This window comes from Phodopus roborovskii, unplaced genomic scaffold (assembly GCF_943737965.1).
Source record: "Phodopus roborovskii unplaced genomic scaffold, PHOROB, whole genome shotgun sequence".
NCBI lineage: Eukaryota > Metazoa > Chordata > Mammalia > Rodentia > Cricetidae > Phodopus > Phodopus roborovskii.
This window is the reverse complement of record NW_026126407.1, coordinates 6,586,090-6,602,188: the sequence shown is the minus strand read 5'-3', so window position 1 is coordinate 6,602,188 and position 16,099 is coordinate 6,586,090. Positions and strand designations below refer to the sequence as shown.

General features: G+C 43.5%; 1 protein-coding gene across 2 annotated transcripts in view; it reads right to left on the bottom strand.

The window, feature by feature from the left end:
• Vps53 (VPS53 subunit of GARP complex) overlaps positions 1 to 16,099 on the bottom strand; it is a 127,812-nt gene that overhangs the window by 38,264 nt on the left and 73,449 nt on the right. For both annotated transcript variants that reach the window (XR_007834245.1, XM_051179978.1), the window contains exons 12-13: positions 13,483 to 13,584; positions 6,495 to 6,589 (exon numbers count right to left, since the gene is read on the bottom strand). Coding sequence is in view for 1 of the 2 variants with exons in the window: in XM_051179978.1 (XP_051035935.1) it covers positions 6,495 to 6,589; positions 13,483 to 13,584 (197 nt within the window). In the remaining variant the exon portion in view is untranslated. The remainder of the gene's footprint in view (positions 1 to 6,494; positions 6,590 to 13,482; positions 13,585 to 16,099) is intronic.

The window sequence follows — 16,099 nt, the reverse complement described above, 5'->3', positions numbered from 1 at the left end:
TACAATGTAATTCCATATTACTGGGGATAGTACTCCACCTAGTAGCTGGAGGCAGCTGCTATTTGACCGCAGGAAGATACCATCTTCTGTACCACTACTGCATCTCCATTGGGGGGTGGGGTGTTGTTCATGTTCCCTCAGTCCACTGTGCAGGCTGGTGTGGCAGGCTAATTAACCTTCATGTCGGTACCCAATGCATGCTAACTGATCACCCTCCACATTTGGTCCCTAGGGATAGGAACAAAGCAGTACAGAAGTAGGGATGGACAGCAGGTGAGGCAGTGGAGGAGGAGGTAAAATGTAAGGCAAAGAAAGCATTAGAGTCTGCTGAGGAGTCTTAATCTCCACACAGATGGTGCCAACTGAGGCAGAGCTGGGAGTGATTTTACTGTAATCAATCATCTATCCCTGGTACCATCACTATCCTTACCTACTACCTATTTCAGAGTCAACCTGATGAGTAAGATTACAATTAATTATGATCATACCACATTGAGAAATTGTTCACAAAAAAAGCCCTTGAAAGATCTACATTTTATGGACTGTCCACCAAGTTACTTTTGACATTATAAAAGTCACATTCCTGGTGAGAGGAAGCTTCCCTATGCCCTGTTCCACTCCACACTGGCATGCATCCATGTCACAGAAGGCATGAGGTAATGAGCTTTGCAAAGGAAGAGAGGAAGGGCCCAGTGGGAATCTGTGCGGTTTACTGCTTATGAAGTGCTGAGCCAGTCCAGCTAAATATCAACCACACACTCACTGTGTGTGAGACTCGAGGGCTGTAGGGTAAAAATAAATTTAACTCAAAAAAAAAAAAAAAAAAAAAAAAAAAAGGTTATCACTGCTTCCAGACATTTGGCAAGATTTCATGCAGAATTAATGGAGACAGGGATGTGTGGCACAACAATCTGTAGATTCGAACCATGAGGAAGTCTTTTCCACCCAAAAACAAATACAAGCAAGTAAGAGTTTACAAATGGTCAAGTCCTGATCAGGGGTCTGTGGAGTGTTGAGGCTCCATGAATGCTTAGACAGTGTCAAAATGCTAAGTCAGAGCAAGCTGCAGAGAGAGTCTACAGCAGGTTCAGGGAGAGAACAAAAGCATGCTCCAGAGGTGAGAGATAGAACTGAGAGGTCATCCTTAGTTACATAATAGGGTCAGGCCAGCCTGGGCTACATGAAATCCTGTCTCAGAAGCCATAAACTACGTGTGAAGAAGACATGACGGAGAGGAAGAACTTGGCTGAGGGTGGAGATGCAGAGTAAAAAGTGTCTAACCTTGAGTGCAGCAGTAATATCCCTCTGAATTATCACCGCAATCCCTTCAGATCTGTATCTTTTTTTAGATTTTATTTATTTTATGTGTTTGTCTGCATGTATGTCTGTGTAACATGCAGTACCTGAGAAGGCCCGAAGACGGTGTTGGAACCCTGGGGATAGAGTTATAGATGTTGTAGCCCCCCACCCCCACCCCGTGAGCGGATCCAGTGCTCTCACTCACTAATGAGCCAACTCTCCAGCCCCTCGTGTCTTAAATGCTGCATAATACAGCTTATAAAATGTGTAATAAATACAATCTCATTTATTCATCCCAAAAGCTTTGGAGCTTTAAATTGAAGGTGTTATTGTTGTTTTAAAGGGGAAGAAACCAAGGTTGGTACTTGATCATAAATTTACTGAGAATGACTTGATTTCAGGTGTTCCATTGTCCCATGCTCTGACCTCAGGTCCATGGAGCACTATACAGATACATATGCCATGCTATTGTTCCTGACTCCCTAGCTGAGAGAAACATGGATATGTGGTTTCTTTCTCTCTCTTCTTTGTGGCTTGAGCTTTGTCCCCAAGAATGGTGTGAGCATTTGCAGGTTTCACATGATACACTGTTGGAAGTTCTGGTGATTAAGTTAAAAATCTATAAGGAGTGAAGAGTATTACAGGGTGACATCATAAGGAGCAGATTATTACAATGTGGGAAAGGATTAAAACAATGGAGAAGCAATCACCTTCACTGCAGACTTCTTAGCACGATATCTGCTGATGGATCTGCAGTCAGCATTCAGAAGTAGTAAGTCACACTTGAGAGCAATGTAGCAGCAGCACCGAGAGGAGATGACCCAGGAGTGCCACAAAGATCAGCAAGCACAAGCACACTCTCAGGGCTTCACCCACTAACACACACCCTTTGCACTTTTCTTGGGCTGGCTGTGGACTTGGCTCTGGGGTGAGTAGTGTGGGTGGGAGAAATGGGGAGATGGGCTGTATATGGACAAACAGAGGAAGCAAGTAAATGTAACAAGGATGCCAGGAGCCACACACACTTTTTGCTATTGTGTTACCGAAGGCAGTTATCAGCATGGGATCCCCTGTGGTGTTAAGTTAGAATGGAGGTCTTGGCATGAACCCACAGGCTTTAGTGTATAGTAGGGTGTGGATGCATTAATGTTCATACAGACACTAATTTCTTGGTTCTCTCAGCTGAGTGCCCGCAGCAAAGGTACCCAGTAGCACCCAGCTCAGTCACACCAGAGCTTGGTATCTGTAGTTGCTTCACACAGATGGAAATGGGGAGTCTGGTTGCAAACATAATCCTAGGGCTGGACTTGGAACACAATATAAGCCTGGTGCATTTTATTGCGCAAAGGAGAGTTTTCAGGAAATGATAGGGGCATACAAAAAAGAGCTCACGAGGCACACACTGGCCCCATCACATGTAACCTGAGCATTGAAATGGCAGATCCTAGAAAGAAAGGGGGCAACAGGGGGAAAGCTGGCAGGAACCGGCCAAGGCCTGGAGGTTGGTAACAGTACTGTACTGACTTTTAACTTCCACGCTTTGTTGTTTGGGTTTCGAGACAGGATTTTGCTATGTAGCCCAGGCTTCTGTCTTGCATCTGAGAGTTGCATAAGCATCTGCCACTCAACACACATTACGTGTTAGTTTTGATAACTTTGCTATGGCTATGTAAGACATTAACATTAAAGAGGGTGTAGGGTATGGAATATGGGGAAATCTGTATAATTTTTCTAAAAATATAGATAAATTCTAATATAAAGAAAAAAGGGTGGGAGATAATCCACTGAATAAAACCAGAATCTGTAAGTCATATTTACACACACACACACACACACACACACACACACACACACCATGGATATATATGACATATATAAAATCAGGAAAAAGTAAAAGCTTTTTCCTGCATGGTGGCATACTCCTTTTATCCCAGCACTCAGAAGACAAGAGGTACACAGATCTTTAAGTTAGAGGCTGTGAAATCAGCACAGAATAAACCCAGATTCCTTGAATGTGGTGTTAGTTGGGAGGACTGGGAAGTCTATGGGGCCTCTGGCAGAGGATCAGTATTTATCCCTAGTATACGAATGGCCTTTGGGAGCCCATCCCACATAGAGGGATACTCTCTCAGCCTAGACACATGGGGGAGGGCCTAGGCCCTGCTCCAAATGATATGACAGACTTTGAAGACTCTCCATGGAAAGCCTCACCCTCCCTGGGGAGCAGAAAGAGGATGGGATGGGGATTTGTGGGGGGAATAGGGGAGGACAGGAGGGTGCAGGAACTGGGTTTGACATGTAAAATAAGCTTGTTTCAAATTTAAATAAAAAAATTATAACACACACACACACACAACCTGTATGTTGCAGGATATTTGATCATACTGTGAAGATGTGTCACTGTTTTACCTTACCTGCCTAGGCATCTTCTGATTGGTTCAACAAAGAGCTGAATGGCCAATAGCTAGGCAGGAAAGGGTAGGCCAGACTTCCCAGGCAGAGATAGGAACTCTGGGAAGAAAAGAGGCAGGATTTGCCAGCAAGACACTGAGGAAGTGTACTGTACTGAGCAGAGTTAACAAACCATGTGGCAGAACACAGATGAATATAAATGGTTGAGTTAAGTTATAAGAGCTAGTTGGAGGAAAAGCGTAAGTTAAGACCAAGATTTTATAATTAATAAGAAGCCTATGGTATCATTATTTGAGAGCTGATCGTCCAAAGAAAATCTGACTACCCCTTACATCTGTGTTATTCTTCTGGACTAAATTAAGTACAACTGTGACCCTGGGATTAATCCTGGATCTATTTAAGAAAATATGATCAGGGGTTGGAGATGTGGCTCAGTTGGTGGAGTGCTTACTTAATTAGCATGCACAAAACCCTGTACCCTATTCCCAGGTGGTACAGCACATACCTGTAGTCAGGTTTAAAAGGCCAAGGGCAGGATAGTGATGGCTCAATCAGTATATCTCTATCTCTGATCACATGAGTCTTTAAGCTGCTTAACAGCGTGGCTAAAATTAAAGTGGCAGCTGGCCCCACCCTATTCCTTGGCTTTCTGATAGTCTAGCTTCACAGTGGTGGGAGCCATGCTTATTGCCACAACTCTGTGGAGTTTCTAGGTTCATGTCACCACCAAGTAGCATTCTGCCAGCTGCTTGTAAACAGCCTTTAATTGTTTGGTAGCAGGGCCTCTTAAAAGAGCCATGCAGTTTTTGCCACTAACACTGAGTCAGGAAGCCTCTCTTACAAGTTTGCATCTAGCAAACAGAGCCCACCTAAGAAAATACTGCTACCCAGAAGCAGTACTTGATTCTGTTCTTTTGTTCTCAGAATCCCTTTTTAAGCGTTTGTCAGGTTTCACATGGAAATTCTTGCCCCGCGTTGTGGGCACCATTTGTAGACAGAGTTTCTGTTCAGCCTGGTCCTGCTGCCCTTCAGTCCCAATAAACACACAGAGAGAAGAAAGGCAAAGGGGGCCTTCATGTTTCCCGGAGAACGACCCTAAGGGCTTCCTCGCAGCTGTAGTGTTTTCTGTGTGTGTTCTCCTGTGTGAGTTGCAATGTCTTCCTATGTATGCTCTTTGAGACCTTGTAACCTGGTCCAGCATGTGTCCTCAAAGCCTTCCCTGTTCCAGAAACCCAACTTTTCCAAACTCTGCTGTCCAGTGACTACAATAGTGACTCTGGCCATGTATAAAGAACTGGGGATAAGAAGGGGCTTCCCTGAACAAGGGACCCTAGACCATCATCATTTTTTTCTGGCTGTGAGGAAACTGGGCTGGGAGGGGCCTGGTGTGTGAAAATGTGTGGAGTCTGTAAGTCTGTGAAAATGCATGTGTGTTACATGGATAATTCCAAGTCCATAATTGATACAAACACAAGGGAAAGAAGGGAGAACTTCCCTACAGTAGAATTCCAATTAGAAAGTGGAGAAGCAATGATGGAAACAGAAAGTCAACCTTAGGCAGTGAGAACTACAGGCAAGAATCGTCAAATCCTGCTAAAATGAGCCAACAGAATGACAAGAAATAGGATGCTCCCACATTGTCAAACCATTCCCTGCAAAACACTTAAAGAAACAAACAAACAAAAACCCGAAAAAACCAAAACTATAACTTAACAGTGGAGAAGGCTGGCAGGCTTCACCTTAGCTAACAGAGTCAATACCAGCAGTTGACTGACATCAAGAATGCAACACCACTGATTTTGTTGTTTGGGAACATGGTCACATATGCAGCTCAGGCTGGCTCCAAACTTGAATTGTTCTGCCTCCATCTCTATAGTGTGTGCTATCATGCCAGCTCATAACTTGGGTTTAAGGAAGATAATATATTAATCATTATGGTGTGTGTAGTTCCAGTAGTCATAGAGCTGAGGTGGGAGGATCACTTGATCCTAGGAATTGGAAAGCAGCTTGGGCAACATAGAAACTGTCTCAAAAGAGGGGGTCTGGGAGGACACAACATCAGGCAAATGGAAATTGATGGCATCTCACAAAGCATCTGAAACATTTGGTTGGCTCTCTGACAACGTCAAGGTCAGAAAGGAAGCCAGGATTAGAGGAGACTCCAGAGACCATAGCTAATTGCACAATTAAGTCCTGGACCAGAAAAAGGAGCAATCTTACCTTTTGATTTTGATAATTATGTTTACATTAAGATGTTCACAGGATTGAAGAAGGCTAGTGGAGAATTTTTGTGCTGTTTTAAAGCTTTTTTTGACAGTCAAAATTACCTCACAATGTAAAGCCAAATATTTGAAAGCATAAACTTCAGAGACTAGGCTTTCTTATGATGTCTGGGTACCTGACACTTTGTGGGGTGCATGCAGTCAGTGCTCAAAAGCTTAGCACCCACAAGGGGTGGGGGTGGAAGGTGTTCAGTTCCACATGGAGGCTTATACAGCCAAGCTCAGGCATCTTGGATTATGAGAAAATATGCCAGCGTGGTGGCACATACCTTTAGTCTCAGTAGTTGAGATGCAGAGGCAGACAGATCTCTTATGAGTTAGCCAAGGCTAAACATATCCTGTCTCAAACAAACATATCATATGCAAAATAAACAGTTACATGCAAAAGATATAGTGATATCCTTAATGACTCTGGAAGGAGTTGTCCTTGTGTAGGACCCAAACCATCAGAGGCTAGGAATAGGAACACAGGCAGAAGATAGCAGAATGCTTGTCACTCACTTGTCCTGGGACTCAATGTACACATAGAGATGAGGCTCGAAACACTTGGAAACAATGCCATGAAATGGATTATCTGGGGCTTTGGGCTTCTTTGGCTGGAAAGAGAGAAGGGAAAAATAAGAATAAACATGAACCCTATGTTTGAGCAGCCTCTGCAAGTTTTTAAGCAATTTGAAAGAATAATCAGAGTTCACTGAGCTAACAGAGAGGAGCGTGGACACAGGGCTACATCGTGTCATGACCCACCTAGTGACTCACTACCAGGTCTTGCCGGCATCTCTGACCTGCTGTGTATGCTGAAAGGTTTAGTGCTACTCTAATATTACATATATCTTTGATTTGGAAGCTTATCATCAGCGGATGTTTTAGAATGTTAAATCCAGGTTGAATTTAAAGAACACTGTATTGGTAGTCTCTGCTTTTTGTTATTATACATCTTAATGCTAGATACCTTCTCATCTTTCCTTCACAGCCTAGGAAAGTGCTGAGCTCCTCTACCAGCCATCCCAAGGTACTTGGTCAAACTTGCTACCTCCTGCAGAGCTCCCCAGACTTTGGACTTTCATTAACAAATAAGTAAGAAGAGAGAGGGGCAGGAGGCCAACAGAGGGATTACCAACTTGTTTTCTACTTTTTACTCTCACCATTTACAGTGAGGGGGCATCTTGTCTAAGAACGTGTGGCTGGTAAACTTATGGGGGCGGGGAGGGGTGTTTAGGGAGGGTGGTACTGGAAAGTCACTGATAAACAGGTTACTTTGCAGCAATTGTTTAAAATTTTTATTTTCTCCCTAATTCATTTCAAAGTATCTAAAAAATAAGAATCTCCCTGTTACTTTCTACTCCTTAAAAATGTATTAGTCTGTCTATTGCCAGATGTCAGCAAAAGGACTCTGAGCCAAAGATATAGCGAGCTCAAATTTAACATAAGCCATGCCTGCAATACTTGCTGATTAGAACTCTTCTACTCTTTTCCTCTTTTTTTTTGTAGCTCTGGATATCAAACCCGAGGTCTTGCATACTAGCAAGCACTCTTCCATCATGTTCCATTAAATAGCATAACGAGGAACAACCACTGTACAAAAGTTGAGCTGGGCACCATGTTGTACTCCTGCTATCTCGGCACTCCAGAGCAACAGTAGCTTAAGTCTGAGGCTAGCTGAGCTACACAGCAACATACTGTCCCAGAAAAAAAGGAGGTGGGCGGGGCTAGAGATATGGCTTTATTGGTATATTAAAAAACAAAACAAAAAACTTATACAGAGGAGACACACACACACACACACACACACACACACACACAGAACGCATAATGCCACACCAAATTAAGAGAGAGGCATACATTTGTGAAACTAATCCTGCCATCAAAACTTCTCCTACCTCTCACCTCCAATTTGATTATGAATATGATGATGATGGTGATTAGTGCTAAGGGCACTTTATATAGGCCTATCCTCTTAAACTGCTTCTATCTTAATGAGCACTAAAAGAAGCTAGGCGTGGAGGCACATACCTGTAGTTCTAGCTACATGGGAGACAGAGATAGGAGAACAGTGTGAGCCCACAGCTTAAGAACAACCCTGGCAATATGGTAAGACCCTGTCTCAAAAAACAAAGTAAGGGGGCCAGTGAGCAGACAATTAGCACCAAGCCTGACAACTTGCATGTGATCCCCAGAACCCACAAAGTGAAAATGAGAACCAACTCTCACAGCTGTCCTCTGACCTCCAGACAAGTATCAAGGTATGTGCTCCCTCTCCTCCACTCTGAAATCACTGCCAAAAACCACCATCCAATGATAGACAAAAATACATCTACCTTCTTCTTAGCATCTGGTTACTTACAAACCACTGTGAAATTGTCTTTTAGCTGATGTAGTAGCTCATGTCTTTAATTTTAGGAGGATCTGTGAGTTCAAGGACATCCTGATCTATAGAGCAAGTTCTAGGACAGCCAGGGCTACATAGAGAGAAGCTGTCTCAAAACAAAACAAAACAAAAACCCCCAAATATTTAAAAATGAATAATTTTCAAAAAAAAAAAAAAAAAAAAAAGAAGAAGAAGAAATGTTGCTGGGTGTGATGGCTCATGAATTTGGGAGGCAGAAGCAGGGAGATCTCTATTGTGTTCTGGTATAGCCAAGGCTACAGAAAGGAAAAAAAAAAAAAAAAAAAAAAAGTCAACTTCACATGCTCCCTGTGATTTACAAGTGTGCACACCACATCTCGCTTCTATATGGGTGCTGAGGATCTGAACTCAAGTCTTTGTGCTTGTGTAGCAAGAATTTTACCTGGCGGGCCATCTCTCCAGACCCCATTCTATCTGTCTTCTTATTTTACTCCTTTTAATAAGGTGATTTGTTAATAATACCAAAAAATGTGATTCAATCTGTCTTCATAGGATTAGACAGCCTGACTATAGATTGGGAAAATATGGCTATGCTAGCCAGATATCTGTTCAGTGATTAAAATGTAATCATTAGTATTATTCCTTTCTGTGAGTGTATTGGGGATGTACATGTTCATGCAGGTGTGCTGTACAAGCTGGAGAGAGATATGGAGATGAGGATAACTCAGGGAGTCATTCTCAGGAGCCTTCCACCTTTTGGACTGGAGCTTTGTCAAGCAGGCTAGACTAGCTAGCTACTGGATGCCAGGGATCTGTCTGTTTCAGCCTCATCTCACATGACTGGAATTATAGGTGCTTCCCACCACACACTGCTTTTTACGTGGATTCTGGAGATCCAAATTCAGGGTGTCACACTTACAAAGGTGAGTGCTTTACTAACTAGGATATCTCCCTAACCTGTACTATCTGTCTTTTGTTTTTATTATTATCATTATTATTATTATTATTGTGTGTGTGTGTGTGTGTGTGTGTGTGTGTGTGTACGAGCGCATACATGCGCACTCAAGTGTGGCAAGAAAATGGAAGTCAGAGGATAACTCTGGAGTAAGTTCTCTCCTTCCATCTGTAACATACCCCCAGAATTTAGTAGGCCTCCAGACCTTAGTACAACTGACTCCATCATAGTACTACCATTCAGGCCATAAAACTCAGCATGAAGACACCATCAGTCAAACAAAAACAAAGGCCTAACCCATCAAAGTTTGTAGTTCTGGGAGTCTCTCAATGTACCATCCCTGCTTTTTGGCTTCTGTAGTTCTACCTCTGGCTAACTGTTCATGTTAACTAAAGTAGTTAGGCCAGGATGTGGTTTTTTGTTTGTTTTATTTTATTTTGTTTTGCTTAAAAGCTTTCCCTGAGAAAGACTCAGGGCTATCTATACTTGGATCCCTAACACTCAGTGTAGCTAGCAGCTGACTAATAAATATTTTATATTGGCTTAAACCCATGTCTAAGCAGTCATTTCTAGTGGATCCCTCACAACCCATCTTTACATGGATTCTAGGGATTGAACTCAATTTGCCATGCTTGCACAGAAGCACCTTTGCTCAGTGAGCCATCTTATTGGCTCATTTGGTTTGGTCTGAGACAGAGCCTTGCCACCTACAGCAGCCTATCCTTGTACTATGTACCTCAGGCTGGCCTTGAACTACAATTCTCCTGCTTCAACTTCTTTAGTGCTAGGTTTACAAGTTATTTATCTAGCATAATCTTCACAGGTGCTATGCATACATGGCAAGGCCACACAGAATGCATAGAAGCTGCATCACCAGACAGGCTGGTGTCCCAACTTCACCTTAGGTGACTGATCTGCCTTGTCTGTCATTGGTCCCTGTTGATGCATTTTTATCATGAGTTGAAGCAAAGTGGGGATAACAGGAGGGACTGCCCAGGTTTCTTTCTCTTACTACTTGTCCACAGAGCTGCCCCTGCCCACAGCTGCTCTATGAATGTGCTCATGTGTAGCAAGTAGGTGCTGGAATGTCTGCTCACACTGGTGTCTACCTTTGGACCAGGCAGCTCCCCAAAGAGCTGATCTGCAGCTTAAAGAACACACTAAGTCATTTAGCAGTAGCATTCAGGCTGGACTGCTGAGTGTGTGAATTCTGTCCAAATGCTGCAGATGTTTAAGCTATTTCCTCCCAGAGTTTGATGGAATAATAAAAGGTTACTGTTGTCACAGTAAGGAGGTCTGCAGCTGGTCCCATTTCCTTTTATTACTATCCAATGTAAACAGATTAAATCTAACTGCTCGGATCACCAGAAGGGTACAGAAATTCCTGATTTCTCCTCTCTCCTCCTATGCCCTCAGTCCCTTGTTTTTTATCATTGGGAATATCTTGGCAACTAAGCACCCAGATCCTCTCAAGGAGTGAACACTGCTTTTCAAGTTCATACTCCCTTCCCAGCAGCTAGGCACAAACTGAAGCAGGGAACAAGAGCTGACCTTGACCTTGGGGGCCCAACGGCCTAGCCCAGGACAACAGGTAGGGGCTCTCCCCCACACACTTAGGCTAGCTCCCTGTTAATGGTGTGGAGTTTCTTCCCTGTACCCCAAAAGCTCCTGTTCTACTGGCACATAAAAATCCAGAAGCCAAATGGCTGTTGGGAGGGAGAGTGAGACTCCATCTGGCCAGCCAGAGGAGGACATGATAGGTGCGGGGCATTAGTCACTGTGTGTTTACTACTGATAAAGAACAACCTTCGATTATGGGGACATCATCTGGGTTACAGATTTTTTTATTCATTTTGGTTTTTTTTTTTTTTTCAAACATGTAAAATATGCTTGGCCTGGAAGTCCACATACAAAGTGACGCAGAATGGAGCTGCTCTTGCTACAAGGACCTTGGTCCCTTTCTCTCCCAACTCCCTATAACTGATGGGCCATCAAAGAATTCAGTATGAGAGTCACCATATCAAGAAAAATAAAAACCCAGAGACTGATATTGAGGGCTCAAGCTTCAAGCTGAAGATCAGAAAAGCAAAGCAGCCAAGCCACTAGCTCTTACCTCTACCTCAGACTGAAATGGCAATCCTGTCTCCATGAATCCTCAGACTGCTGCCTCTCCTCAATGTGCTGGAGACAAATTCTCTAAGACTGACTTTGCTTCTTCCATTTATACCTCTCAAATCCTGGGATTAAAGGTGTGTGATCCCAAGTGCTGAGATCACCTTTGTGTGAGCTGTTTCTCTTTAAGACTGGATCTATTTCATGTAGCTCAGAGATCCATCTGCTTGTCTCCCAAGTCCTAGAGTTAAATATGTGTGCTACCAGTGCCTGGCTCTGGGGCTTGTGACTAGTTTTGCTCTCTGTACCCTCTGGCAAGCTTTAATAAGTCACAAATAATATATTACCGCAAGTCACGATGAAGACAGAAAGGAGGTTTAGAACCTAAAACCCATCTGAGACCATGTGGCTTTGAGTAGCAGACACAGGTCCAGCATTTTCCTCACCAGAGAGCTCTGCTTTTATACCTGCTTGTCCAAGATCAATGTTCACTGCCTTAGATCCAGCAGGTCTTGGTCTTACCACAATCACTTCAAGCTTTTATGAGGAGGAAAAAGCTCCAAGACAAAACAAAAGGTATGAAAGGGACTCTGTTACTTCAGGGTAATGACCAGCTATAACAGAGCATCTGAGTGATTAAACTGCATGGTTCTAATCATGATAAAGGCAGCCTATACCATGGGGGAGACAGGAGGGCCCCATACAAAGCACGGCTATACAAGGCCTTCTTCTCCTGAGCAGATGGCCCAGTGAGGGGGCATTTACAGGAAGAATGAGGCCCCCATAACCTGAGTCTTTGTTCCCACATTAAGAATTGCTCTGGAGTCAGAACTAATATTCCCATTTCTGTGCTGCCCAATGATTCCGCAGCTTTATGCCAGTTGCAGCTAGCCTCAGTTCTCTGGGAGAGACTCACAGCAACCCTTCAGCTCTGCCCATTTACTTTTGCCCATAAGCTTAATTTCTATGGGCTCCACTTTTTAATAAGACATGAACGTGTGTGCATGTTGGGGTCAGTGTGGGCTAGGAAAGGAATTCCAGCTTCTATGTGCTAGACCTAGCTGCTAGTCCCATCCCCTCCATTTCCAAACTCATAGCCCTGAGAAAACTGTTTAGCTTCTCAGAGCTGTATTTTGATCACCTGTAAAACCAGAGGGAGGCACTGTGAAATGAAATGAAAGAAAGCGTGTAAAGATTTTGAAATTATAAAGTGTCTTAAGTGCCAGGTATCTGTGTGGTTACAATTACTTAATCAATGGAACAGATACATTTAATGGTCCTTAGGAATCGTGCTATCTGACCCCTATCAGAATTCACACAACCTCACCACACTAGGAACACTGCATAGTGTGTAGCTGGGGGTTTCCTCGGGCCGGTGTCCCAGCCACCTCCCTTTGGCTGGTGTCTGGAGAGAAACAATGCCACCAAATAATCCTCTAGCAGCCAAGTGTAAAAATTAAAAAGAAGGAGCACTGATCCAGAAAGGAAATGGCTGACTTACTACTCTAACCTCTCAGCATAAAATAGCAATGAAACAAAAACAACATTCTGCAGGAAGAAGGGAGAGGAAATTTTGAGTTGGACAAAAAGTGCTGAAGGAAATTAAAAGTGCTAGTGTGCTGTGAAAAGAACTCTCCAAAGATGCCGCTGGCCACCCTGATGTTTCCAAGGCCTCCCAGTGGCTCCCATGTTGGCTTGCTCTGTCTGGAGGCCTCTCCCAGTCTATGACACTGCTAACCCCACAGCATCTCAAATCATCGTGGTGTTGCGTGAGAGGAAGGAAAGCCTGACAGACCCAGATGCTGACCGAGGCAGGCAGCTCTACCACATGGGCTGAAGAGGAGAGCCTGTGGTGCTAAATGCCGATGGGAGGCTCTTCTGCAACAGATCAGGGGCAGGAAAACTGCCCTTTGTTTTCCAACCATGCCCTCATGCAAGGCCCTCTGTAAAGCCCACTACCACTGGGATCTCTGAGTGTGGTCGCTAGCCAAAAGTCCCTATGTGAAGAGAAGAGAAGCAGCGTAGCTTCACAAAGGTGCACGAGTCAGTTACAACTACAACACAAGCAGACTCACCTGCTCTAGCTCCCCTTTCTCCAGCGCCAGCTCCTCCATCTCTGGTGCTGTCTCCTCTTCCAGGAAGGGATTGGTAGATGGTGGTGGGGACTCCAGTTTTTTCTATTAAGACAGGAGAAAAAGGTTATTTTTCTGAGCATGAGCCTTGCCAATGACCTACTTTATCCAGCTCTTCCTAACAGCTGGATCATTGGATCCGTCCTCATAACGAGAATAGAGGCACAGGGACCACACTCTCATCTGCATGTCTGCATATCCCTCCTCCACTTCCTAGAACCTGCTCTGCCCACCCTACTCCAATTTTTTTTTTTTTTTTTTAATGACAGGACCTCTCTAAATAGCTCTGGCTGTCCTAGAACTCACTATGTAGACTAGACACCCCTACTCCAATTCTAATTTGGCTAAAACTCTCACTCATCCAGAGGTCCCTTCTGGGAAGCCTTCCTCTTCTGTCAAGTTTGGGCTACATGCATGTCCTTTATGGATACTTATGAAGCTGAGCATAAATGTCTACTGTAACCCTAATGTTACAAGGTAGAGACAGGCGGGTCACAGGAGCTTGCTGGCTAGCCTAGCTGAAAAAGTAAGTGACCCTTCAAGGGAATAGGCTTAGAAAGAATTCCAACATCTTCCTCTGGAATCTACATGTAAATATACACACCTGCATACTCACTCTCACACACACTTGAACACTCACTCTCACACACACGTAAGAGAGAGAGAGAGAGAGGATCAGACACTCTGATGGCTAGAATCATGTATGTGTTGGTCTCCATTGTGTCTTTGGTGCCTTTCATGTAACAGGTGTTCAATAAATATGGATGAATCCAAATGCCAGATGGGTTTGAATTCAAGATCTACAGAAATAACCTCACATGTTCTAGATTAAAACCAGAAGTTCATTCCCAAGTCAAGTCCCATTATAAAGATCACAACAGAAAATTCCTTGAGAAAAACTATTTCTCAGCTCTGGAATGAGATAACTGTTTCAAAATACATCCGTGAGGGGACCTCAGGCAATTGGGAAAGCCGGGGGGGGGGGGGGGTGGGGGGTGGGGGGGGGTGGGGGGGTGGGGGGGGGGGGGGGGGGGGGGGTAGGAGGGGGTAGGAGATGTACGTTTTTAACTCAAACGTTGCTGTGATGGACAACCATCTAGCTTCTCTGAGCCACAGACATTCCACCTGAGTGAGGCTATAGTCACACACTGCTCTAAGGATGAATGCAATAAATATGTAAAAGCCAAGCAGAAGCACATGTGTATGGGCTGACTGATGATGCTGACTTCAGTGTGGGCACAGAACCCACACAAATCTCAGGCACACTTTATGATTTTTGAATCAGAGATGTCATCTATGCTTAGGTGCTAACAGTTTCAGCAGAAAGGAAGCCAAATGACAAGCAGGACAAAAGAGTTTGGTTGGTGCTAGGGTTAGGTGATGTGGCAAGGGATGGATCCTAGAGACAAAAAGTTAAGTGGAAATAGAGTTTCCAAATGTATTTGTGACATTTTAGCCTCTACCAGTAGAGCAAGCTGGTGTAATCTCTAAAACTAAGAAAAGAGCCACAGTTGAACAATAGTGTGCATGACTACCAAGTACCAGGGCATCATCTAAATGCATTACAAACAAAAACCAAAAATGAACTTGAACAAAAAACCCAACCCCCTGAGCTTTGAGATAATTCTGTTTATACACATTTAAACTACTAAATTCTTATCCAAAACACTTGGGTACTGTTTTGTAGTAAAACAATGGCTTCTGTACATGAAGAAAGTCTTGAGATAACTGTGTTAGCTTAAGGTAATCATTACTAAGACAATGGTTTTTGCAGAAAACTGGCAAGAAACAGTGCAGTCGGATGACCAAGCAACCATTTCAGATCTGCACCCTTTGCATGCTGGCTTCTTGAACTGCTGTGCATCATTTATATGCTTTGGCCAGTTACTAGTGTTTCTTATTGGCTAGCTCTGTCTTAAATATTAACCCATTTCTATTAATCTAAGTGTTTCCACGTGGTCTTACCTTACCAGAGAGAGGGTTCGGACCTCTTCTCTCTCGTCTCTATATCTTGACTCTTCCCTCCTACATCTCCTAGACTCCTCATTGTCTCCTAGTCCCGCCTATCTTGCTTCCCTATTGGCCAACAGGGCTTTATTCATTAACCAATAAGAGAAATGTATTTATAGAATGACATCTCCCATCATCTCCTTTTTTCTGTCTAAATAACATCTACATCTCCCATCATGGATTTTTTTTTCTTTTCTTTTGAAACAGGGTTTCTCTGTAGCTCTGGAGTCTGTACTGGAATTTGCTCTGTATTCCAGGTTGGCCTTGAGCTCCCAGAGATCTACCTGCCTCTCTCTCCTGAGTGCTGGGATTATAGGCATGCACCAGCACTGCCTGGCTGGATTTTTTTTTTTTTTTTTTAAATTAGGTCTCACTATGTTGCCCAGGCTAGCTTTGAACTCCTGGACTCAAGTGATCTTCCCTAGCTTCTCAAGTATCTGGGACTAATATAAAAATATTCTTTTTACAATCATAATACACTTTCTTCCTCAAAATATTTTTATTAATCATTTGGGATTTATATACAATGTACTCCACACTCACTTCTCAT